Raw genomic sequence first — 26,193 nt, 5'->3', positions numbered from 1 at the left:
ACCTTAATGATTCTATTCTATTCTATTCTATTCTATTCTATGATTTATAGTTCCTATCTTCATCATGAGACAGAACTTCAGAAACTGCAATCCACTGAAAGAGGAGAATCTGTCTTGAAAGGCAGGGGTGTGTTATAAAGGTGCCATGGCAGGAGCAACTTTAAATCCCAATCCAGACCCCACTTTATTGCTTCAGGGATTTAATTATTTCTTAATTTCAGTAACTACAGGAGTTTCCAGGATGTTCACCTTTCTCAACTAATAGTTAGTCCAGCTGCCCATCATTGCAAGTATCCAGCAACAAGACTAGAAAATGTTTATCATGTCCAGCTCAGAGAAGAGATCAAAGAACGTTCAAAAATTAGAACCGCACACCTTTTGTTATTTATATTATAGGCTGCTTTGGGAGTATCTTGGGTAGCAATTGGGAGGCTCTAAGCAAGCACCATTTTACCATTTTTATCAGAGGCCTATAATTACCTATAAAGTAACTCTGAGATTTTTATTCTGACTCAGCTGGTAATTCTTCAATTACTTCTTTAATTTTCCTCTCCTATTTTCTGAGCTGTGGAGTAGGGGAAAAGATTCTTAGTAGATGGTGTGGTCTCTTAGGACAACTTTTACATGTGGAAGATCTTTACCACAAAACCACTTTATGTTCTAAGCATTTAGATTTCTAAATATTTGAGGTAAGGGATCTCAAAAGACAGAGATTGATTGAACAGGTCTCCAAATAATGGGACTGGGTTACTGTACAAAGTGCTTTCCTAGACTTATTTTCTTCTATGCAAATATCTTGAGTGATTGGACTTTGTAAACTCTCCAGCTTTCTAGGTGCCTCCAGTACTTGGATGCCTCCAGTATCTCTGATCTGCCTGCAGAACATGTGAAGAAAGATACAGAGACCATCAATGCAGATGGTCTATGTGACAGACACACTTTGGAGACAGGCTTATTATCTTCATAGTGTGATATCTACATAATTGTGTAGATATTTCCTGCCAGCACTTTGAGCAAGCAAGTCACATTTAACAGCTAAACCACTGGAAAAGCTTGCCACACACACAGCTCCCAAGAAAAAGTGGTCAAGTTATCTAGCAGTTTCGTAGTGTCCAAAGTTTTCTGTCAGTCTCTTAAGACTAGCTCTGCTAGGAAAATGACCTGTCACTGACAGTATTTGTTGCCTGCCTTAAGTCTGTAGACTGCCAATGGCTGATAATGTTTCCCTTCAACTGATATTTACAAGATTCAGGTAGTACCTTGGACCAATGCCATGTCTACATTAGGAAGTTTTAATAGTACCATTTCCACTGGGAAGGAGCTGCCAGCATTGTGATTTCACTTCATTGGGTGCCCACGGAGGTGTTTTTGTCAGCACAGTACCTCTATGCAGCAAGAAGCTGCACTGACAAAAGATGTATTGTGCTGCCCACGGGTGTTATATGGTCTCCCACACCATCATTCATGGTGCTGCTCTTGGAGGCTTCGTCACAAGGCACTGTGGGAGCCCAGGTACACTGTTCTGTGATGCTGTGATCATGTAACATACCTTGTGTACAGGAATATGTTTTTGCAGCTGATATGTATGCTCTTCTTCCTTAAATATCCTACCTGCCCCTTTAATCCCTGCCATAGTTAGCTTTTACTTTACACTGTGCACTGCTTCTTCATCAGAAACAGAAAAAAAGTACAGAGAAATTGCTGGGAAACATAGCCAAAAGGTACTACAGTAGCAGGTACTGCTACAATGGTGAATATTGCAGTGGGCTTTACGTTGCTCTAGTTCAGAGAAAGGACAGATGGTTGCCCATGCCTGGCTGCAGATAACCTTTTCCCAGGGATGGAGTCACCAGGTCTTGGGCAGTGCTGTGGGAACCTGTGCTACCACTGCAGCCTGGGCCAGCTAGAAATGTGCAAGCACAACTTAGAAAATACTTGCCTGAAATCCTTATGATGGTTGTGGCAGAGAACAGCTATGACAGGGAAGAACAAGTCTTGCTACCTTATGCTGGAAACCCAGTCATAGTCCAGACATCTTACTCCTGATCAATGACAGCCTTGACGAAATTTCTTTTAAACTCAAAGATCACAGTACTGGGAAACTAAGTCATTGTATTTTCTTACACTTTTTAATATTTTTCTCATGGAAAAATGCAAGTTAACATATTCTTGTAAGGAATAATTTAAATAGTCTCTGTTTTTATTTAGATAATCAGGGTTTTGCTTTGCAATGTACTGATCTGTTAAATATTCTCTCTGCTTACTCTGCCAGAATGTGCATTTCGTTGTTTTTCAGTATTTTCTTCCACGCTGCATATAAGCATAAAATAATAAATTCAAAAGGTCGTTCCTTTGTTTTCCCCTCTGCATTTGTCTTGATGCTACTCTGAGAGACGGATGTGGAGAGTGATTTTTGAGGTGCATGAGCAAAGTGAAAAAACAACAAAAGCTACCTTCCCCTGTCTTAGGGGCAGTTCTTCCTCAGCCCTTTCTTAGTGAGTTACTCTGCTGGCTTAAGTGATGTCTCACCTCCCTCTGGGATCTGCATTCTCTGTACCTTTCTTAAGGTTCAGGATGCCTTCTACTATCAGATTCTGTTGTCACTTGGGTTGTGACTAGGAGACTCTGGTCCGTATAAGAATTAGCAAACAGTAGAGGCTAGTGCCGAGGGCGGCCACAGGCGTTTTTGATGATCTTCCTGGCCATGAGGTAGGGCAGCCTCCTCTCCTGCAGCTTTGCCCACCAGTGTGGCTCATGCCAACTTTCCCTAAACTTTGACATTACTTCTGCAGCATCTATATTAGATGTTTTTATTCACAAAGTGGTTTCCTATCTGTCATCTTGCACTGTTTGTAATCTCCACCAGCTGAAAGATGTCCAGGACTGCTCTTTAATGAGGCTACAGCATAATTAAACTCCTGAGCCTTTCCTTAACTCTGCCTTAGCCTGGTGAATATCTAGTGTGTCACAAAGCCTGGCTTGTGAGAATGAATAGAGGATTTCCAGAAATACCCTGAGCACTTGGGAGATGAGGTGGACTTTTCACCCTTTTGATCTTGGGGAGCAACGTTCAAAATTGTGACCTGTGAAATAATTTTCTTGAAGATGGATCTATAGTGGGGTTACTCCTAAAGCAGTGTTTGTTCTGCTAGAACTGCAGCATCCATGCAGGTATTTTAGCCTAGAAAGATCTTTTACTGGTGACAATGCCCTTTGGGGAACTGGTTTAAATTCTAGGATTTTATCAATAAATTTGAATCATTAGCTCCAACATATTCACTATCATAACGTAAGTTTTATAGGTAGAATTTTATTCTGTAAACTAGGCCTAAACAATACTTTTTTATAAAGAGACTGGAAGATATGACAACCAAGAGATCATTTTCAGACAACCAGTGCGAGATCATTTTCATGTTGTAGACAGCCTATCTAACTCGTTCTCAGGGTTCATAAAATATTTAAAAGCATGTATTTGGCTGCCATTCAACTTCGACATAAGCTACCTGACACAGATGACAGTAAAAATAATGGAGTAACTGGATTTTCAGAGGGATTTGGTAATCAGTGTCTGACCTTCTGACTGCCTGATTTGACGAACTTCTAAAAATGAGGTTACAGGATTTGGTGTCAACTAATGAGGACATTCGGAGGGAGTCCTATATTGTTTTTTGTTTAATCATCCAGAGCCTTTCCTTATTTGGAATGTATACAAGAGCAACCTCTTAGCAAATTATGAAACTGTTAATGCTAGTTTAAAATTTTTGTATGCATTACTGGGGAGCCTGGGGGCAATAATAGCAATATTTGAGTTTGGGTTGACCTCTTCAAGAAATTAGAGATTTTTACAGCTGAGGGAAAAATGTAGAAAATATTTCACTGTTTACAAAACTGTGAAATATTCTGTTCACTAGCTCTAAAAATTTATATCTTAGGAAGTATTTGCCACCTCTTCTACAACAGGAAGCTATAGAAGATTTGCAGCCTTATTCAGACAAAATTCCCAAGTCAAGGGGCACAGCTATGTCATCCCTGGTTTTATGAAAGTGTCATTTGGGAGCAGCAAAGATTATTTAGTTATTTTTTATGTGTTTTTTTAATTTCCCTTCGGACAGAAAACAACATGAGAAAAACCAGTTAGTTGCTAAGAATTGGCACTACAGCTTTAGGGGAGGTGTTACCTGTTAGTATTTGGTCAGCTATCAATGCTATCACCTGCCTGATGAGGGTTATTTCTCTCTTTTTGCTTTCAGCGGCCCTGTTCCCCAGCACACAGACAAGTCGAAGTGGAACAGCAGCTGGGGCAGCGTCCTTGTCCCACCCCAGCAGCCACTCCTCCCCAGGACGTAACGTACAGGGTAGTCCTCTCCATCCTCCCCCCCAGTTACCTCTTCTCTCAGCTGCGGAATCAGAGAGGTAAGACCAGCCCCTGCTTTTCCCACGCTGAGCCTGGAGCAGGACTGCCTTCAGAGCTACCAGGATGGGTGGAAACTGAATTGTCAGTGTGCAGAAAGTCGCTGGTGGCAGCCCCTGGGTAACAATTGCTCTGGATATGGGTTTACCAGGGGAAGGAGAGGTGAAAGGGACTCTGTTATCCCAGCCTGGGCAGGGAGGCTTTCCATCCATCTCCATTTGAAGGACTTTCTCCAATCCCCTCTTGATCTCCACCAATGGCCCGAGCAAGGAAAGTCATATTGGCTGGGACACTAAACTTCAGAGGAGCCCAGCCGTACCTTACAGAATGAGGCCCTGAGATTCATGTTTCTGTTTACTTGTGATAGGAGAGTTATATTCTGTCAATATCCTCTCAATACTAAGTATTTCTGCAGGAACTTGGCTTTTTTTTTTTCCCTCACATTTTATTAAGACCGATAGATAATGAACAAATTTTTAATTTGCTGGTTTGAGAACTTGATTTATAGTCAGGATTTATTTTATGCTGGCTAGGTACAAACCCCTTGACCTTTGCTGTTACTGTGATTTTAGATATTTCAGTGATGTGAAAGCAGATTGCTTGGAAGTGGTTTAATATTCCTGTTTAGACATTCCCTAAATTATTTTCAGCTATCTTTCCAATTATTTATAAAGTGTACGGTATTATAGATTTCCACTTAGTTCATTGACCCAGAAGTCTACCAGTTCAGTCTACTAGAGGCCTAAGCAAATAGGTTTTCAGTGGAAAAGTCAGGAAGATACACCATCACACAAAATACTGAATTCTTACTATACTTACATGGATACTTAGACATTAATTTATTAATCTCCCTATGTTTCAGTGCTCTAAATGATAAATTGCTGTATTTCATTAATGTATTTCAAAGTGTTTAATTTCCTTGAGTGACAGAAATGCCAGTAATTTGGAGAGCACGAAGTGTCCAATTATAAACCTGAGAAGAACATTCACTAGATTTCAGTGACTGATAAATGAGCATAATTTCTTTGGAGGAAAGCAGTACTCACTCTGCCTTGTATCAGGAAAATGGAAGAACATGATGGCTCAGGGAATTGACAACAGGTGAAAGTACTTTCTGATTTCAGACTGCACATGTGAATTCAGCCTGTTCTGGAGCCACTGGAAGTTGTTGAGCTTTTTGTACACCAGTCTGAGATGAAACTTGCCGTTTCATGATCGTTGGAGCTCATGTAGTGGTTCAGTCCTTCCTCCCCACTCCTGGCCACACGGTCCTGACCTTTTTCCCTTGCCGTGGCTCTGGCCCTCTGTGCAAACTCTGGGGCTGCCCATGCTCTCTTGCCTGACACAGAGACTTTTCCTTCCTGGTGTAGTTTTCTCTCCAGTGCGTGAACTGTCCAACATCCATATCCAACAATTGCCAGAGCATGAGGTGACAGCCAGGGACAGATCAATAGTTATTACAGGTATAACTTTCATGATGAAAGACAGTGATCTTCTCATTAGCCCGTATCTGAGGCAGTTACTGGTGTAGGACCATAGCAGACACATTTAGAGTATGACTTAACTCATTAAGTCCTTGAATGCATTACAGACCTCAGGAGACTACAGTACTCTACAGAATAACAATAATAAAAAGCTAGTGTGATACACTCCTGTTCATATGTTAACTGTATACACTCTCTCTAAAAAGGCTTTAAGTGCTAACTCCCATATGTGGAGCTACTTTGGATTAAAAAAAAAGGTGCCAGTATCTTCATTTAGGTAGTGTGACAAATGGCAATTTAAATTCAGGAAATAAAAAAAGTATTACAGCAGTGTTGGTTTGATTACAGAACATATAGTACAAATTAAGAGAAATGCTTAAAAGAAGAACTAGTGCAGAATCTGCAACTTGAATCTAATAGAGTCCACTCGCCTATGGGCCCTGCGAGTAGGCTGTCATTTACACCACTTCATGGGTGGGATGATAGCTGTGAAAAAGTGAACTGAACAAACCAACACTTCCGTATACAAAGTGCGAGAGAGAGGGACTTTGAAAGGTGTGAAACACCCTGTTTATCCCAATCTCATAATTGAGAGGACTGCAGAATTTAGGGGTGCAAGCAGGTGATTTGTTTCCCCCATGCTGTGTGCTTCCTGATGCGCTGTGCTTGCCTGGGGTCATTCCAGAGCTAGGACTGGCTGACCAGCAGTTGCCCCTGCGATAGCCTGCATTTGTTGGACTGAAGCTGATCCAAGTGGCCTGGCTGCTTTGGCGACTCTGGGGCCCAGTCATGTGCCCCTTCCATTTTGGACAGCAGACTCAGGTTTCTGAGTGACAGAAGCAGAAGGAAATAAGCACTTTCCCTACATCTCCAGGTACCATGGGTAGAGAAATAATTGGAGGGCTTCTTTTGTGTCTTTCTCCACCTAGGTGATGGGAGGGAGCGTGTGGACTTGATTAAGCCTTATTAATGTGCGAAACTGAACCAAACATGGGATGCATCTTATACTGCTTTCATTCTGTGTACAAAACTCAATGTACACAGAGTGCAAGTCAGATAGAGAGTTTTGATCCAAGAAGCAACTTCATTTATCAACGGAGAGAACATGCATAATAAAAATCAGATTTACGTTTTGTTTCTTCCAGCTCTTTGATACTAACTTTCAGTGCTCCCCTAATATGAAATATTACCACTGTTCAATGAAGGTACCAAATGGTAATGGTACCCAAAAGCATATGTATAAAAGGGAATATGTACTTGGCTTCCTTTTCACTGATTTTTGTAACAAAAGAAGACATGGGCATTCAAGGAAGCTGAAAAAGCAATCTAATTAAAACCCAGATAAAAAATGTTGGTTTTATATGGTGTAGTTAACATGTGCAGCTCAGTGCCCCAAAATCGATGGTGCCAAATGCTTGAATTATTTTTTTTTAAATTTATTTATTTTACCTAACATACACATTTTGCTCTTTGAGGCTCGCTTTTGTGCAAGAGGTAGCCTGTTAACAGATGTGAGACCAGACAGAATTTTTCATTTGGACTAGTGTTGCAGATGATTTTTCACCTTCCTGTGAACCAGAGCTAGTGGTGTGTCCCTGAAGCATGACGCATCCTGGCTAGACAGGAATTTCTAGAGACTGTGTAAAGCTGGAAAGAAGGACTTAGGGCTGAACTGTTCAGTTTAGCATTACTGTAATGCTATAATAAGTTCTGCAACAGTGCTTCTTTTTGCTTATTTGAGTGTGTGGTTATATTCTTTTTATGCCTCTGCTGTAAAATAATAAGTAGCTCCAAGCCAGACTTCCACAAGCAAAAGCCTCTGAGTAGTTCTAACCAAGCAGTTGAGACATCCACTCTTAACATATTACAAAGCCCTTTGTATGTGGCATACAAGGGGCTGCCTCCAAGAAAGTCTTTAGTTAAAGACCTTAACAGTGTGGTTTTGAAATCAGTACAGTATTTTGTTTCCAGGCATGGGACACTTCAGAGGATTGTCTGCTAAGACATTAGCACTTTCTTTGTTAGTGAGCAAATGACACATATAAATGACAGATGCTAAAGAGTGGAGGTGGCAGCAAGTCTAACCCTGAACCTGAGCCATAGAATCATAGAATCATTTAGGTTGGAAAAGTCCCTTACGATCATCAAGTCCAACTGTTAACCAAAACTGCCAAGTCCATCGCTAAACCATGTCCCTGAGCACCATGTCTACACGTCTTTTAAATACCTCCAGGGATGGTGACTCAACCACTTCCCTGGGCAGCCTCTTCCAATGCTTGACAATCCTTTCGGTGAAGAAAGTTTTCCTAATATCCAATCTAAACCTCCCCTGGCGCAACTTGAGGCCATTTCCTCTCGTCCTATCGCTTGTTACTTGGGAGAAGAGACCGACACCCACCTCGCTACAACCTCCTTTCAGAGCCAACCTAGCAAAGCCTGGAATTTTTCTCCAGCCTGTTTCCACACGTCTTTCTTCCAAAGGCACTCTTTTCCTTTTCTTTGCATTTGCAAGAAACTCAGTTCTCTAATACAATACAGCCACAGAAAATGCTGAGAGATTTTAAAGTTATATATGTCTTTTTCCAGGGAATCTGTGTATTGAGGTGGTTGCTCACAGCTTCCTTCCTTAAATTCCGCTTTAAATTCCACTTAAATTCTCCTTTCTTCTTCTCACCAAAGGGCATGTGGTGCTGGTCAGAGGGGCTGTTCTTTCTTCCTGCCGTCCCTTCTTTGGGCTAGATGGACCACCGGTTTGATCTGAAATAGCAGTTCCTGTGTTCCTAAAGCTTGAGCATGAAAAGGATTTTTAGACACTTACTAATGACTGAAAAGAAGGATATAAAATTAAAGCCTACTGGCACATGCAATCTACTCCCCCGAGACACCACGGAGATAGAAACCTGCTGTGGGATCATTGCTCTGCAGGGTGTGAGGCAGAGCTTGACGAGTGCAAATTCCTTGGCTGAACAAAACTATGGACAAAAATTTTGGTTTTTGTTGGCCAGAATCTTTCTGTTATGGGAGAAGATTCCCTTCCTTTAAAAAAAAATCATTTGCAACAGAAAAATCATTGGAGAGAAACATGTTGTATCATAGGTAGGTAAAAAATTTAGGGTTTTGTTATTTTGGTCAAATGAATGCATTCATGACTTTTGGGGAAAACATTTGCTTTTTCAAAATTATGCTTAGCAAAAGCTATGCTTTCCTTACAAGTGTTTTTAAACCATGTTTATTTGATTGTCGGTGATAGCTAGCTGGAGTAACTTACAGTGCAATATGTTGGGTTACAGAACACTGTATTACAACAGAGTATTTCCCCCACTGACAGTGGACTGAGGAGCTGCGAAGTCACTAGCACACAGCATAAAGTGTGGAGCCAAACCAAAATGTGAGATCACAGCAGAATGACAGTGTTGTTTAAAGCAAAGAATGGAGACATCACCCCAGATTTCCTGGATTTGCCTAGAAATACAAAGGCAATTAGGAGGGAGTGAGCATAGATGGTTCCTCACTTATCATTGTCAGAAAGTGCAGCACTGTACAGGACACTGTTGGAGACAGCAACCTGCTAAAGGGAGCTTATGATTTTGTCCTCTGTCGGGCTAAAACTTCAACTGTAATAAGATGAAAGCCTGATCTCCTGGCTGTGTCAACTGCATAACATCTGGATATGTTCCCAAACTGTTGCAGCCCAATAAAAAGGATTAGAACTCAGCCAGTTAACAGAGCAGCAACCCAATGAATTGTGTTTACAAATTGTTCAAAGAAAACTATAACCTCTGAAGAAAAAAAAAAAGACCAAATTTTTCAGCTTTAATGTTCCATTTCCATTTAGGAAACATATTGAAAGTAACCGTAAGGATTGATGTTGTCTAAATGATGGCACATGCTTTACTTTTCAGTGCAAAGTTGAGAAAAAGCAGAGAATTAAGACATAGCTACATCCAACATAGTCACATAGATCCTATCTCAAATAATTCATGCTAGTAGCATTTTGTGCCATAGTGTAGCGTGAATTAATGGTAGGTAAACTATGTCTTCTCCTCTTCCCTCATTTATATGCAGATGCAGTTTCCTTTCTTTTCAATATATTTTTAACAAATATTTAGTTGCAATGAAAATATTTTCTTTGCTGTTCCCAAGCAAAGAAAATATTCCTTTCACTTGCTATTATTACTACTATAGTACAATATGCTGTTATCATAATTTTTGTCATGCTCCTAGTCCCCTTCAGGATTTATTTGAAACTGTAGAATAATTGGAATTAGCCTTTTTCCCAGCAAACTACTAGTTGGGAAAAGTGAAACACAGAATTTGAGGTAATATGAAATAATGATCTTTTGCTAGTTTTAGCAAAAATCAACTTTTCTTCTAAAACTCTGAAACAGTACGAACAGGAAAAGCAGAAATATACTAACCCCCTAGGGATATGAAATTGACAGAGCTGTTGTCGTGCAGCCCAAATGGTTATTTGGTATTTTGGTTCTTAACATGTTTTTTCTGTTAAAAAGAAAAATTAGTTGTGTCAGACATTTTTGGTGTGATCTGGCTTATTTACCAAAAGGCAGTAAAAAGTTAAGTCCTGTTTTCCTAGAATAGATTATCAGCTCTCAAAGATTAGACAAAGTTGATTATCTTTGACTACAAAAAAGGGTCAAAGTAAGTTTACCTTCACACCTTTGGTTTTTTTTAAAGTAAGTTTGCCCTTACATTTTTTTCTGGTGATTCAAGGTAATCTTTATACCCGCATTTGAAATGTGCTTTCTGATATCCTATGAATATGGCCACACAGGAAGGAGAATTTGAGAGAGGAAAGCCAGAAGCATGAGGGGGAATTCATGGTACCATTAGTGCTGAAAACGATAGTTCAGAAATTATATCTCAGATGCCAAACCAATGTGATTGGCTGCCAAATTATAGATTTTTTTTAAATGACTGTACACAATTTTTGTCTGCATTTTGAAATTTGAACTCTTGGTGTTACTTCTCCTTTCCACGATATGTATATATATTTACATATGTGTGCATATATAGCAATTAGATTAGCCACTTCTTCCAGATTTCTTCACAAAGAAGATACGTAACTCCAGCTTTCCTTTGCTGTAGTGGTTTTCACTTCTAAGTCTTATTTTGCAATCAATCATTCCCCAGTTCTGCCCCCAAAAAGCCAGTCTCCCATCCTTCCCATCCTTCCTGCGCTCCTCACTTCTGCAGGGTGAGGTTTCAAGCATTGAGGAAGGAGGACAGAAGAGCAGAAAGATTTGGGATGCTGCCATGTGTTCTTTCTGTTGCCCTTTTCCTAACCTCCTGAAAAAAAAGGCAAGGAAAACTCAGCCTCTTGTTGCAGTTTGGAGTTGCTATTCTCTTTCATAAGGTGGGTAAGTGAAGCAGGCAGTGAGTCAAAGGGGTTTCCTTTTAAGACGGGACTGAAATCCATGAGAGACCTGGCATTTTTCTTGTCATCAGCACGCTGGCTCCAGTCTTGGACCAAATTTCCTGCTCTCCCTTCTCCCCTTAGGAAGGGGAGCTGGCTACTTAGCTACAGAGGGCTCTGTGAAGTGGATGCAGGTGACAACTCTTGGAGACATCAAGCAGTGAAGGTGGGAGAAGCCCACTGAGAGATTCCTGTATAAGCACCATGTCCGATATTGCTGGGCCAGTCATGTACTTCCATGAGCTTCCTGAGACTGTGAGTGTGAAATCAAATGAAAGACTGCCAGCCTAAAAGAACAGCAGCCAAGATAATTCTGAGGTGATGAGTCTTTCAAATTGCCATGGAAAAAGGGGAGCACCATCAAAAAGCCATAGGTCAGGCAGAGCTTTGAATGGTAATTCTCTTCTTGCTTTCCTAGTTTCCAGTCAGCTTCAACAGTGACAACTTGCTATCACAGTTATAATACCTGTCTCCACTGTCTTGGATTGCAATGGCAGTTCTGCTTGGTGGGAAGTTTAACAAAAAAGGATTTCTGTACCACCCAGTTCTTGGTATTTTCTTCACCTACAAAAATAACCCCTTCGGCCCCTTGATGCCCAGACAATTCAGCGTAGCCAGTTCTTTAATCGAGGACTTTCAAAGCACTTGAAATTCTAGGTGAAGAAACACCTTTTATATATCCTTGCTAGAGAGACATAAAAGGTTTTGCCACCACAGCAAAGATTCATCTACAGGTGGCCAACCATGCTAAAATAAACTATCTGGTTATAAATACTCTATAAATACTTTATTTATACTATATAAATATACTATTACTATTAGCTTTCCCCTTCCCTTCCTTTTCCACACATTGCTTAGATTGTGCATGTAGTTTACATTTGGGCCAGCTCCAGTCAACAAATACTAGAGTAAAATCTTTTTTCCATGTAGCTGTGACCAGTACTGATTATTAGCAAAACCCCTATATGTGTGCCATTTTAACTAATCTCATCAAAACAGGTAAGCTTTGGTAACTTTGTCATCTATCTTGCTTACTACCAAATCTACTCATTCCCCAGCAGGACACCTTTTCCTAGCTACTGTTGGAAAGGGAGAGGCTACTCGATGACTCCAGAAACACTCCTGCTCTGATTTTGGATCCAGCAGGCATAGGGAAGGGCACCTTTCTGCAAATCTGGCTGGTTCCTGATTGCATCGGCTCCAGGTCTTGGCCACAATTCTTGATGGTAGTTTCCGAGTGGTTACAAGCTGGTCCTGACTGTTTCAGGAACAAAATTACATTTGCAGTTCCCCAGTAACACACTGTGATTTGTTCAGGGACAAATCTGGACTGAGACAAGTCCAAGTTTCTCTTTTGTTAGGCAGAAGAGAAGTAAAAGTAGATAACTATAGTCACCCATATGAGTAAGCCAGGAATTCATGAAATGATTCATAAATCATTATAAAGACCACTAAAATCTACTAAAAAGGAGTCCTGTCTGGCTATACAAAGTAGTGCATTATTATAGGGAGGGTTTTTTGGATGTTAAATCAAATGTGAAATCTGTAAAACTGTGCTTTTCACTTTGAGTTTTGAAAAGGATTTTTTCCCTGTTGTTGGCTGCCGGTTAAAACCATTTTTCAGAGATTAATTTTCACAGATTAATTTTGAAAACAGAGAGGATGATAACCCATGATTTTTTAAATAATAGTAGTAATAAAAGACTGCATTGCTCTTAATCCCTGGCAGCAAATAGCAGTCTTTCTGTGTGAGTGCTGTACAAAAAACTAACTCCAGTCCTTACTCAGGAGACATATAACCAGGTAGTTGTAGCACTTTTTTAAAACCTCTGATATTTTTATCACAATATAGCTACTGATTTCTATTTTTTTAGAAATTATTCACTAGCATTATTGTGAAACACATGCATGCTTTATTCTCTTCCTCCCCAGTATGTCTTTAAGTCTACACTGCATCAGTTATCTGGAGCAATGAAATATTTGACATATTAAAGACTCAGTGACTCAGTAGTGACATCTTTATTTCCTCCATCTGTATAGCATATTTGAAGTAATAGATGTGTTTATGAAGTTAATACCAAATCAGCACAAAGACCATCCAAACCCTATCTAATATGCCTAAAAATGCGATTCTCAAAGAAAACTGAATAGGCAGGAAATCATCCGAAGTACATCTTGACACTTGCTATACTCCAAATGTAAATTATGGATGTATCAGAAAAGTAGTAAATAGGTTTCAAATTAAGTCAAAATCACACAGATAATGTGTGGCCTGTACTGATTCTGAGCTGCAGCATAAAAGATCTTGGATGTCTTGGATTTAAATGCAGTTATAACCTGTATGATGACCCTGTCCAGAAGTGTTCTGTAGTGCTTACACTTCTGCAGGAAAAACATTCTTTATTGCTAGGTTAAAAAAAAGTCATCTAGTGTATTGAGGTCCAGTCTCAGGAGAACAGGGACCAGATCCACACTTTAGGATTCTGGCAGACTGTGTTGACTGCAAGCACTATTCCCTCCTAGCAGCAGCTACCGAGCACACCCACCACAGAGAAGGGTAGGTGGGTGCTCTTGCTCGGCACAGACTTGCAGCTTGCTTTTAGGAGTGGAGAGAGAGGCTGATCTGTGACAGAAATACCACATCAGTTTTCACTCACCCTCTTGCAGTAATATCCTGGGTCTTTTTTGTTGGCCTTTCTGGCTCTCCTCTCATGGATGAGAAAGTGTCCCTGAGCTATTCCTAAGCCCAGGCTGAGCTTTTGTTTACTAATCAGATCCCATTGGTCTAGTGGGTAGTTTGGTCATCGGGGGCATGGACCAGAGCTCTTATAACCTCAGCTTTCCATCTGCGAAGATGACTGTAGCACCTATTTGTAATGTACTTTGAGGTATGCAATATTAAGGAAATTTAGAAAAGAGTTAAACTTATAAAGTCTGTAAAACCCTTGTGTAAAATCCTCAAAGGAATGTGTATCCTTGTAGTGCCAGTAGTGACAGAGCTGTGCAAAACATACCACTAAAGTGACAAACCTCTGTGGCAGCTGCACCACCAGGTTCGATCTGAATGGTTCTCTTCCTCTGCCAGGCTTTTAAGTTTATACCTTGAGTCCCGATCAACATTTTGATGTGGTCAGGCTCTGCCCAACTGGAAGCGATTTAACACTTGCCTTTATATGCATTATATTGACTTCAGATTGTTTATTTTCAAATAGCTCTATGTAACATACAAAAATTTCTAGAACTTGAAACCTGAACCTGGACCTGAACCTAATATCTAACTCCTCAGTGTCCACTGACCAGAACTGACCGCTCACTTCCAGTGAGGAAGGACAGCTATTTATTGACAGATACAATTGATACAAAGCCTTACAATGAGGCAGCTTGCAATGCCTCAGAAATCAGGTCCCCCACGAGGTATCTCCTCCCATTAAGACTTAAACCCACCCACAGACGTTAAAAGGATTTTTCCATGATAAGGGTGCAATTCAGCCTTTTAATTTTCCAGTTGTCAAATCTAATGGTATGTCACCATTTGAAAATATATCTTCTCTGTATCTGGGCTGCACACTGTTTTTTTCGAAGTCTGTATCTATGCAAACTGCTAAACTTTATAGTGGTCTAAGTAGAAACAATCTTTAGCTCTTATCTATTGGGGATTTTACAGTTTTGTGTTTCTGATCTCCTAGGTTTGTCGGTCCAGCTCTTTCTCCTCACCACATCAGCCCCCAGAGAATTTCAGTTCCGCATCACATGATGCAGAGACGGACTCCACAATCTCCCCACCTTCAGCAGCCTGCAGGAATGCCTCTAAAGACATACCAGCCAGCAGCAAACCCTTCTTTTCAACCAAATAGTCTGCACATCCAAGGTAAGAAGGAATAATCCTCATCGCTGATGTTAGTTGTTTGTCACTCCTGCTTGGCTTCAAATTAAGTGCTTCAGGGGCTGTCGCTGGTATTTTTAAGGCACCTTTCCTTTTGAAATACTCTGGGAAGTAGCCTTCAGGACCCTGCCTTCAGACTTCCTTAAAATTCTTAGCTTAGCTAATTGTTATTCATCTTACTATGGAGTTACAGGTTTCTCTTCAGACTCATTTGCAGAGCTGTTGTTGAATAGAACTGCAAATAATTCTGTGATGGCCTCTGCTTTTAGTTTTCTAGTGTTATGCTTCTAATCCCTCCTGACTTTACACATAAAGTGTTACCAGGTTTTCAAGAGGTGGAATATTTTTCTCCCTTGCACTTGTGGAGTGATGGAGACCTCTTCTTTTATTAGCATACATGTCTCTTGCAGCTGTGTTCCCACTTGCACTGTGTAAACAGCTTCTACAAGACTTCTCTCCCTCTTTGTTCAATCAAGTATAAACTTCTGTAGCCAAGAAGAAAATTAACAGCGGCTGAAAACAATGTTGGGTTGTTTGGGGTTTTTTTTCTAGCTGGTATGGAGTCTGAATGGTAATTACTGTAACATTTCAGAAATGCGTTGACAGCAGTAATGCTGTTTCCTCTCAACTGTTCAAATATATGGTTTGCCATATTTACGTACACAAGGTACATAGCACACTGGACTTTTATAAGCCTTGACATTCTGCTTTTTGATCAGGCTTCCTGAGAATTATCACAGTAGATATCATAGGAAACATCTTGAGAAAACCAAGGCTTCTTTTATTTTTTTCCACTTATGGAAGCAGTCTCTCTAGGCAAAGGGATAAGACAGGACACTGAGGCATCTCCCAGAGTTCACAAGTGTGAAGGGGAGAATGGAAGGTGCCAGTCCAGTTTTGTTATTATCGTACTAGACCACACATGAGCAGGATCTGAGCCAGGTGCTTTTCTTCCAGGAACTGGTAATCCTGTACAGCACTGGTTAGTACTAGAACATGAAATTTACCAATGGATATAAACAGTTATTGTTGGCTTTCTCTATTCTTTGATTAAAGTTTCACTAATAATCTAGGGCCAACAGAGTACAGGATGAAATTTATTAATATACTGTTCATTGTCATATGACATATGTGAAGACATGCCAGAGCAGGTCCAATAAATTCCTAGCGTATGGGGCACGAAGGGATCAGGTTAGCCTTCTATTTTCACAGTACAGTACATTTTACTCAATTCCCTTTTTTGCTGAATATTTGGCAAGAACTTGTTTTCCGGAAAGCCATCCAGACGTTAAGGTCTGTCTTCCTGCCTGGAACAAAAATTGTCTTTGAGTGCATAGATGGCTTTTCCTCTCATGGTCATGGGAGCTTCAGTAATTGTAGAAGCTGGGATCACAACCAGTTGCTCCAAAGTTGAACAGTTTCCAAAGAATCCTGCCTCCCAGAAGCTCACAGATCACCTTGGATTAGTTGCTACTCCACACAGGACTTGCACTGGCTGGTGCAGCTAGCTCCATATCTGCCTGGGCATCTTCTCTTTAGGGCAGGCCAGAGCGATGCTACTGTGTTCCCATCTCCCCCTCTTACAGTCCAAAGAGGATTTAAAAGGACAAAAGACATGGGTCATTAAAACCATTATAAGAAGAAGGCCCAGTAGAGACCCTCATCTGGGCGAATGTCATATATGGACGGAAGCCCCATTCCACATGCAGATTTGAGATAGAGCTTAATACTGTCTTCTGAGTGGATCAAAAAATGGATAACCTCAGGGGCTTGGACCTTAAACCCATACCTTACTTAATCCCACATTAGCATTACTGGGTTTGCCTCCCTGTCCTGGGAAAACCTATGTTGAAAATAGTCATTGCTGACAGGAGTTATATACACATAGATAGCAACTCAAAGTTGCAGTTGTAAAGATCTCTGCACTTAAAACTGGTAGGAAGACAATGTGGGCTGAACTCTAATTTTTTTTTTTTTTAGTATTGAAAGACATAATACATTGTAATACAATAGCCACATTTGAGTATTAAATGTTCTTTCAAAGATTAAGTAGCCTATTGTCGCTATAAGAAGTATTTTGTCAGAATGTACTCACTCCAGCTTAAGCACAGCTGTCTCACTCCTATGTGCTACACTGAAAGCTTTGTTTGTCCTGTGTGCCTAAAAGGCTTGCCTAAACTCTCCCTCTCAAAAGCAAATGTTTCAAGAATTCATAGTCATGTTTTCCCAGCAGCAATACAAAGATTGCCATCTTCCTTGGTCACATCATTATAATGTAGAAGAACACCATGGAGTTATCTCACCAGCCTGGACTATTTGGTGTATAAGAAGTGTCTGTGGGAAGCTCTGTTAGTTTCTGTCTCCTGCAGTTCATAACCTGCCTTTTCATGATTTAAAGTGCTGTAGCTATAGCCACTTCAGCTCAGTCTGCTGCCAAACAATGGTGACATTTTTGTCTCAATGTGTAGTCTTAAACTTGTCAACTCCATTTAAATTGGCTGTACTGAGGAAGAAAGAGTTTCATTGCCCAAAAGCTTTTTGAAGAAAACAAGTTCTAAACAGACTCCCTTACTGAAAGCCTGAGCATCTTAAAAGCTCATGGAGATCTCAGAGCACTACCCTTTAGAAAGAAATGATGTGGGAGATCCAAGACTGACAAGCCTCTTATATCTAATAGCTACTTGTATTGTGAAACTGCTTTGTCTTGGAAGAACATTGTTGGCAGTTCAGATTTCACTATTTGTTCTGAGGGATTTTCAGCATCACGTATACAGTAATGTCAGAGAGGGCTTGGTAAATATTATATAATAAATATCAAATAATACCTTGCCTTGTTTAATATTATATAATAGACTAAATATTCCCTTTCCTTCCTCTTGTGAAATTCACAATTTCCTTTGCTGCATGGAAGTGATGATGTTAGACGACTCACTAAGCTGCAGAAGTGAAGCTCTTCTTTTCCTTTCATTAGATTGTAGTATCTTTTATTGGATTACCACAGGCAGTAAATCTGAAACTATCCTGGACTGGAGACTGAGTGATGACTTCCCAGCTTGACGCCATTGTATGCCATTGTACTATGTGTTTGTAGACAGAATAGAAGGCAGTACAGGCCCTGGAAATCTGCAAAAATTGGCGCAGGACCTGTATTGTACTGGTGAGTCTTTTCAGCCAAAAACAACTACAGGGGCCTCAGTAGAGGTACCTGAAGACACAGGCATCTGCAGCACACAGGCAGCTGCAAGAATAAGGTATTGCTCGGAGACAAGTCAGAAGAGATGCATGAGGTAGGAAAGAAAAGAACAGCAATAGAAACTCCTCCTTCACAGTGAGCAAGCTTCTTGTGCTTATAGTATAGAGTGAGGTAAAGCTCCTTTGGGCATGGACATAGCTGACTTGATTTTGGATGCTTCTGATACTGTGAACATTTTTACACTAGAAATCTGACTGTCCTTTAAAACTGTGCCTGTAACTCATGTCATATGTGTTTGTGAGCTAAGCTGATGACCAGTGCTGGCTGAGTAATGGAAGAAATAAAAAGTCATGCAAAATATTCAGTAAAAAAAAAAAGTTGCCATTTCTTTAAATTGTTAGCCAATATAAGTTAGCTATATTAGTGTATCTGTACAGGCAGCTCTACTAGTAACGGTTATCTTTTAATTACAAATAATCAGATTTAAATAAATAGAAACATTTCTAGTTTTTCACATTTGCAGGTCAGTCTGGCAGTACAATATGTGACTCATATCTCTGTCTTACTCTTTCTTTTCCTTTTGTTCTTCACACTCAGATGGTACCAAATGATTACTTGATGTTTGTGTGATTCACCTAGTGGACACTGTAGAAATATACTGCAGAAGAGCACTATTTTGAAGTAGTTCAGGCCAAAGGCAGCTGGAATTTTTACATACCATAGCAGTAAAGACTACTCACCCATGATGTGTATTTCTTAATGGCAATTATAATGATTTTCTTGAGAAAATATTCTCTCTCTGTGGTGCCAGGTAGAGAGCTGACTGAGGGCGAAATAAGTGTCCATCTGAAACTTCCTACCTTATGGAAATTATAACTGTGGCAGTCATTCATTACATATCTGTAATCAAATCTTTGGCCACATCAGTTCAATGGGATCAGGACTCTATCACAAACTTACATGGACCACGATTTCAGCTGTGAATTTGAGATGGGCTGTGTATCTGGGATTTTCAGATGCTCAGCATCTCTCAGCACGAGGCTCTGTATGTGATAAAGAACAAGAGCTTCATGCTTTTAGAAGAGATTCTTGCAGTATACAGCTATTTTATCATATTTAAAAATATTTCAGTTTCCTCAGGAAATAATGCTATCATGCCAGAAAAATAACTGTTTATTCGGTATCTTGACATCATGGATCTTGGCTATAGTGTACTGATTCAAAGAAACACAATTGACGTAACCGTGTGCGTGTGTGTGTTTTAAATAGTTTAGTAAGAGAGCAACTGATACAGTCCAGAGTTGCAGTCCTGAGAAGAAATGTTCAGTTGCTGGAACTTCATTAGCCAAACTGTTTGCCTTTTTTGTTTTTCCAGTGCTGCATGAAAACACAGAAAACTGATGCTACAGGTAGTTCTTGTAACAGATAATCTTGAACAAGAGGCCAGCTATGGTCAGGGTCTAGGGCCTGAATTGCATATGGTTTCATGTCATCCTACATTCAGCAGTAGTATAGATTATCTTGGGCATGGCACCACGTGAATAAAGGGAAGAGCTCCTGGTACCAAATTAGGAGATTTTGCTGTATCATGTTTGGGCTCTAATTCAAAGACCTCTATACTGTGACCTGATGCACTGTAGATGTGGAGAAAGATACTTCAAAAGTACTAAATAACTGAGGGGAAGAGAACGATGTATACTCTGTTCTGCTCTTTCCTGTTTATGGCTCTCCATTTTGTAAGATGGATATTTATGACACTGAATCATGAAAAGAACGTGTATGTAGGAAAGTTGAATTATTTTTCCGTGCTCTCTTTCCATGTTAAAAAGGGTTTATCAGTACTAAATAACTGAGGGGAAGAGAACGATGTATACTCTGTTCTGCTCTTTCCTGTTTATGGCTCTCCATTTTGTAAGATGGATATTTATGACACTGAATCATGAAAAGAACGTGTATGTAGGAAAGTTGAATTATTTTTCCGTGCTCTCTTTCCATGTTAAAAATTATTTGGGGGTTTATCAGTTAATGAAAGTGCTTTGTGCACTTCCCTGGTTCTTTCTGCAGTATACCGGTTAATGTACCAATGGGTCAAAGCTTGTAAAACTTTGCTAGACAATATTCTTTTGCTTAAGTAGGGAATGAGCAAACACAGAGGATGTGACTCACAATAGCTCAACCCCAAGGTAAGTAGTTTTTCTGCCAGACTTCAGCTAGCAATAGTCAAAGTTACTGCCAGATTGTTCTGCATTGGGAAAAGGACGCTGTGAGAAAGGCACAAATAGAGAATAAGCACAGAGCAATGTGAAAGGACATTTCAGCATGTGTCCTGAAGGGTCTTGCCAGCTGGCTCAGACCACTATAGATTGAAATGGTTGTTTCTGGTAACTAGTCTGACTCAACAGTAAACTTTCACAGTGTGTCCTATTGCTGGATGAGAGAAAAGTTGATTTTAAAAGCATTTTTAAAGGAGGCAAAAACTATCAATAGCTATGTAGCTTCTAAGCCAAGTTTTGGATGGCTATTGTTTTTTCTTTCATTTTATTTTATTTTACTACAGTTGATTCTTAAATGTCAGGACTGAACATTTAAGGATTGACGGGTTGTAAATTCCTAACATGCTTTGCAGGCTGACTCAGTTTTGTTGCAGTTAAACTTTAAAAGAAAAACAGGATTGAAATGGTCATCTTACAGCTAGGGCTGCAAAGTGCCCGCAGCCCCTGCAAAAGACAATGAAGAGTCTATGAGTGTTCAGCCTCTCTAGAGTTCTGCAAATTGTGCCACTTGTGGAAGAGGAACTGTGCTTCTACTCTTTATTTTTATTTCTTTTTTTTTCTTTTTTTTTTTTTTTGCTTCCTTTATATGAAGTCAAAATACTCTTTTTTCATTCAGGTTTTCAGACACAATACTGACAATTGTTTCAATGTTCTTTCATGTAACTATTTGCCTGCTCTAAACTCGTTATGTATGTGTAAATTAGACATTTGTCTCACTGTGTGTACACAGAAGTATCTTGCAAGACTACTAAATAAAATGCAAAGACTATGTTTCACTCACCATTGTTACCTAGACCTCCCCATAAGGTCTCTTCTGAGTTCCCAGGTGCAGGTTCAGACTATCTTTTCCTGTCCATAGTCCTGGCCTATTCTGATGCTTTTAAATATGGAGTTTTCTGTTTCAATTCAAGCACATCTTATGCATGCCAACTTTTGTATGTTTCCTCATGGAGACCACAAAAATTGGTTTCAAAGGAAAAACGGTTAGAATCATAAAACTCCTAAATCATGCATCCTTCCTCCCGCTTAGCAGAAAATTAGTTATATCACATAAAGTGATACAGCATGTTTTCCACTGCATCCTTCTCCTTTCTCCATCTCTAATATTTATGAAATACATTGTCTGTGCATAAAAACTCAGTGCAGCTTTAGCAAACAACAGTCCCATGTGCACACTTCCATAGGAAAGTTAATGTAAATACACCTAGCTCCTATTCACAATTCAGAAAACGTTTGCCAAGTGCCTTATGTTCATAACATGTTTCTACGTAAAATCCTGTAAAAGGATTTGAGGTTGAAAGGTTTGTTTGGGTTGGGGTGTGGAATTGCACCAATATAAAATTTTTATTTTTAAAATACTTCTTATTCGTAAGTCAGAACTAGATGACCCATGCGAGGCATTTCTGATTACTAGTAATGAACGAATAGGCCAATAGTTATGTTCAGGTGACATAAAATACCCAAGATATTTAGACATGTCCCTCTCAAATATTGACAGGTGTGATTCCATGTTTCATGCTTTTCATAAAAGGATCTTCTCTGCTTATAATCTCCTATCTTCTGGGATATCTCCTTTATCCTTTCTGCACTGTTAAATGTTACCCAAAGGCCTTTTGTCATATGCTGCTCACCTAAACATCCCATTACTTTTAGGGAGGGAGATGAGCTTTTAATCCTGTCAAGTAATTTGCTTACTGCTCATAGTTTGTCACTGCTTATGGACATCACTAGATCCCAGGCATGAAAGCTGAATGTCTGGTACAAATATGCTTTCCTAACTACATAGTATGGATGTACCAAGGCTAATTCCTGAACACGTGGAAGGATGAACTTGAGCTGGCTGACCCTGTAACTATCCAGATTAGGATTCCTTATTCCCTCCTAGTACTAAATGCTCTTTGAAGTCAAATCTGTGAACATTTATAATCACTGAAAGTAACAAGGTTTCCTCCTTTTTTATAATATCCAAAAGACAATAAACAGATGCCTAAGGAGAGAGGAGTCATTTAAGTTCTTGAATTGTAAGCCATTATCTGCAGTACGGAGTTTATATACAGAAGGTGCATTAAAAGATGTTTTTCAATCCCTCTTTTCCCCTTTTTTCCTTTTTTTCCGATGCTGATGTTTCGAGGGTTTAGGGAAGGTTTTGTTGTTGTTTCTTTTTATTGATCTTTCTACACTAAAAGGAAATTCAGCTGGAAGGACTTTGTCATATGGATGTTGGTTAACTAGACTGGCTAGAGGAGACAGCCCTGCACGTCAGCTTTTTCTGTTGACAGTAATGTCTCTGGAATAAACTTGAGACACAGGAAATTCCTTAAGATGCTTTCTGAGGTAGGGGGTAATTTTTCTGACAGTGGCTTTTTGGTATGACTAACCACAACATATTCTTCATCAAGAGAATAGCACACCAGCCCTTAGGCAATAAGCTGTTTGCTAATAGAATCTTCAGAGACTGTATCACTTCTGGGCCTATTTTTGGACAGTCAAGGCCTACAATTTTATGTAACACCTTAGAGGTAATGCACTGTCTTCTTCCTTTTTCCTTTATGCACGGAAGGAGAGTGGTGAGAGCAAGGAGCCACAGCACTGGCAGAGAAGAGCTTGATTCACAGTTTTTCTTAAAAGAAAAATATGTATATATTGTAATACTGAATTTATAATAGTTTCATTTCTGACATGTACTCTACGAACATATTATAGACAACAGAAATAAATGCATACTACAGTCTTTTACCTATAAAAGCCATCCTTCACACTCTGAGCAAAATTTCCAAAACTTACACTTAGCAGCAATTTTTTAAGGAGGAGAAAAGTCCTTGCTTCTATGAGAAAAATCTTCAGGCCAACCTAGTGCAGAACATCTGTCTGTGCCTCTTAGATTGCATACGTGTCCCTGTTTTACCAAGAAGCATGGTTTTGGTTATATAAATACATATTTTGGCATGGACTTCAATGTGAATTTACTCAGTGCTTATATGCCTCTCTCAAATATCACTTAAGGAAAAAAAAACAACTTAAAAACCAAAAACCCTGGTAGGGATCTTTTATGTCATGTGGCACAATGGTCTCGGTTCTCTTTCATGTGGACTCGTTGCTGCTGATGAGTGGATAAGACTCTCCCCCTGTATTTACAAACAGCAGGCCCCATGGATCATCAGCTAGCAGCCCTTCTGAGTCTCATATGCATGTCCCTACTATCAGCCAGCTGTCTGGGCATCAGTGACAGACCCTCAGATTTTATTCATACCTTACTTGGGTAATCTTCCTTTATTTTGAATTAAGCTTTTTCTTAGATTTTTCAGGAAGCAACCCAGCGTGAAATCTGGAGAGTACCAGTTCAGACAGCAGGACTGCAGAGTAAAGGAAGAAATTTCCTGAAAAATTTCAGCTTCTAGCCAGCCAATGCCTCTCACAAGTCATGCTGGAATCAGGATGTCCATGAAGTGGATTGTGTTCAGAATTAGTAGCAACTGGAGGAAGGCTTAGGGAACTTCGTATCAAAGCTGCTTTATTGGTGGAAAGTAATTGAAGTCCTGGTGCTACTGCAGTCGAGGTTTTTATCGTTCTCACAGCCACGGTTCCACATGCTATTCCTTGTATCTCTGTCCAGGTCTTTTACTGACCACTTTCTTCTCCTTGTTGTAGGTTTCTATGGGCAGCTTCAGACTTTCTGCCCTCCACATTATGCTGACACTCAGAAGAACATACAACATGGTGTTTCTTGCAATATGGTTCCTCCTTTTGAAGACTGCTTAGTTCCCACATCAGCGGGCCAGGCAGGGCTTGGCATTTTCCATCGAACTTTTTCAGCTCATTCTGGTATTACAGGTAAATGACAGCTGGGGACTTTGTGGATGATTCTGTACAGTTTGTGGACTTTGACAGATCTGCTTGAGCTGTGTATGTGACTGGGACCTGTCATGACAAACTTGACTCTTCACAAAGAGGAGATGATTTTCAGACCTTTGTGGAGTGGTTGACATTGGGACCCAGTCACCATGGATCACAGTAACATCTGGCCTGTGTGCGGAGTCCACACTGTTGAGGGCTTCTCAAGGTTCTAACCTCTGGGGGTCAGACAGTCACTAGCTCATGTATTTGCTTTGAAATACAGTCCATTCAGGCCTGTGTGATATTTGTGCAGCCACTCTGCTGTAAGTATTGTAGCAGGGACCTGAGATGATTCAAACCATTGATTTTGCTTTATGCATGTTTGATTTTTCTCAGTCTTGAATTTCATTTATTCACATTTCCATGACAAGAACTGCCTGGGTGCACACCACTTTTCTGTGCACACTTGACTTAGTCTCTGCCTAGCTGAAAAGTACATAAGGGGCTTGCATGTTGCTCTGGAAGGGTGAAAGTTACCTCTGTGCAGAGTATCAGCACAAGACAGTGGGCCTGATCTTAGGGCTTAAGCACAATTGATACCCAAGTCTTTTATTGTCCTTCCATACAGGATGATTTCACTTCACATTTATTGCGCTTTGAAATCTCTTTTATGTCTTGATCCTTCAGTAGTGCATTAAAAAGCCAATGCACCTGTAACTTCAAAGAGGCACCTCACAGTATGTAGAGATGTAAACCAAAAGATGGGAGTTTTTCTGCAGTTACTCTTGTGCTTACTACTGTCGCTTGTAGAAGTTAGTAATTTCTGTGCCAGGGTCTGCTTTACAGCAAATGAGTTCTACAATATTTTGTTGCCTCTTATCATATGTTGGGTATGATGAAATTTTATAAGGAAGCATGAAGTTTATTTTAAAAATTATCACAGTTTTAGCCATTAAATGGGCAAGTGTTAGTTGTGATGAAATCTGCTGTACTTCAGACTTGATTCTGACAGAACTGAAATTCCTCCCTTGGTAAGCAGTTATGTAATTATTAATTTCATACATATGTTGGCTTGTTTGTTTGTCTGTTTGGTTTAAAGCCATTTCCAGTTCTCTGCATAAGTATTAGGACATTCTCCATGATATAGTTATCCTAATTAATTAATTATTTTTGTATTTTTGCCAGTTTATGACTTTCCAGCAGGATCCACAGGTATCTTTGGTGATTCAGCTCGCAGCATGCCAGAGGATAGCAGTTTCCTACAAGTAAATGCAGTGGATCGTTGTTCTAGCCAGCTTTCTTCTGTCTACACTGAAGGCTAAAGTAATATAATTCTAGATACAAGAACTTGATTCCATTTCATCTTACCCTTCTGATATTTCTGTACAAAATTTTTCTCTCCATGAAACTGCCGTGTATGTATGGGGATATAGGTTGATATACATACATAATGGAGAGGAAGAAAGCAATCACCAAGCACTCATCATGTTATCAAGCAGTCAACTGAGAAGGAGAATGTTTGGAGAAAGCAAGCTTTGCCAAAACATTAGCAATTGTTTCTTTTCTTTTCATCTGTGGCACAGCAACTCTACTTTTTTCGTTCTTTCTTCTTTTTAATTTCTCAGAGGGAATTCACAGACTGAATAAGAAAACTGCTTGTTGGCTGTAATCCTTTCAAGCT

The 26,193-nt window shown here is 39.8% G+C and overlaps 1 protein-coding gene across 1 annotated transcript in view; it reads left to right on the top strand.

Moving 5' to 3' along the window:
- The window catches only part of GLIS3 (GLIS family zinc finger 3), a 177,566-nt gene extending 151,732 nt beyond the window's left edge, over window positions 1-25,834 (top strand). Inside the window, exons 7-10 of the mRNA XM_009279945.1 lie at window positions 4,251-4,413; window positions 15,016-15,197; window positions 24,327-24,509; window positions 25,698-25,834. Of these exons, the coding sequence (XP_009278220.1) occupies window positions 4,251-4,413; window positions 15,016-15,197; window positions 24,327-24,509; window positions 25,698-25,834 (665 nt within the window). The remainder of the gene's footprint in view (window positions 1-4,250; window positions 4,414-15,015; window positions 15,198-24,326; window positions 24,510-25,697) is intronic.
- The last annotated feature ends 359 nt before the right edge of the window (window positions 25,835-26,193 follow it).

This window comes from Aptenodytes forsteri, unplaced genomic scaffold (assembly GCF_000699145.1).
Source record: "Aptenodytes forsteri isolate BGI_AS27 unplaced genomic scaffold, ASM69914v1 Scaffold99, whole genome shotgun sequence".
Lineage (NCBI taxonomy): Eukaryota > Metazoa > Chordata > Aves > Sphenisciformes > Spheniscidae > Aptenodytes > Aptenodytes forsteri.
Note: the sequence above shows the minus strand (reverse complement) of the source record. Positions and strands in the feature narration are given on the sequence as shown.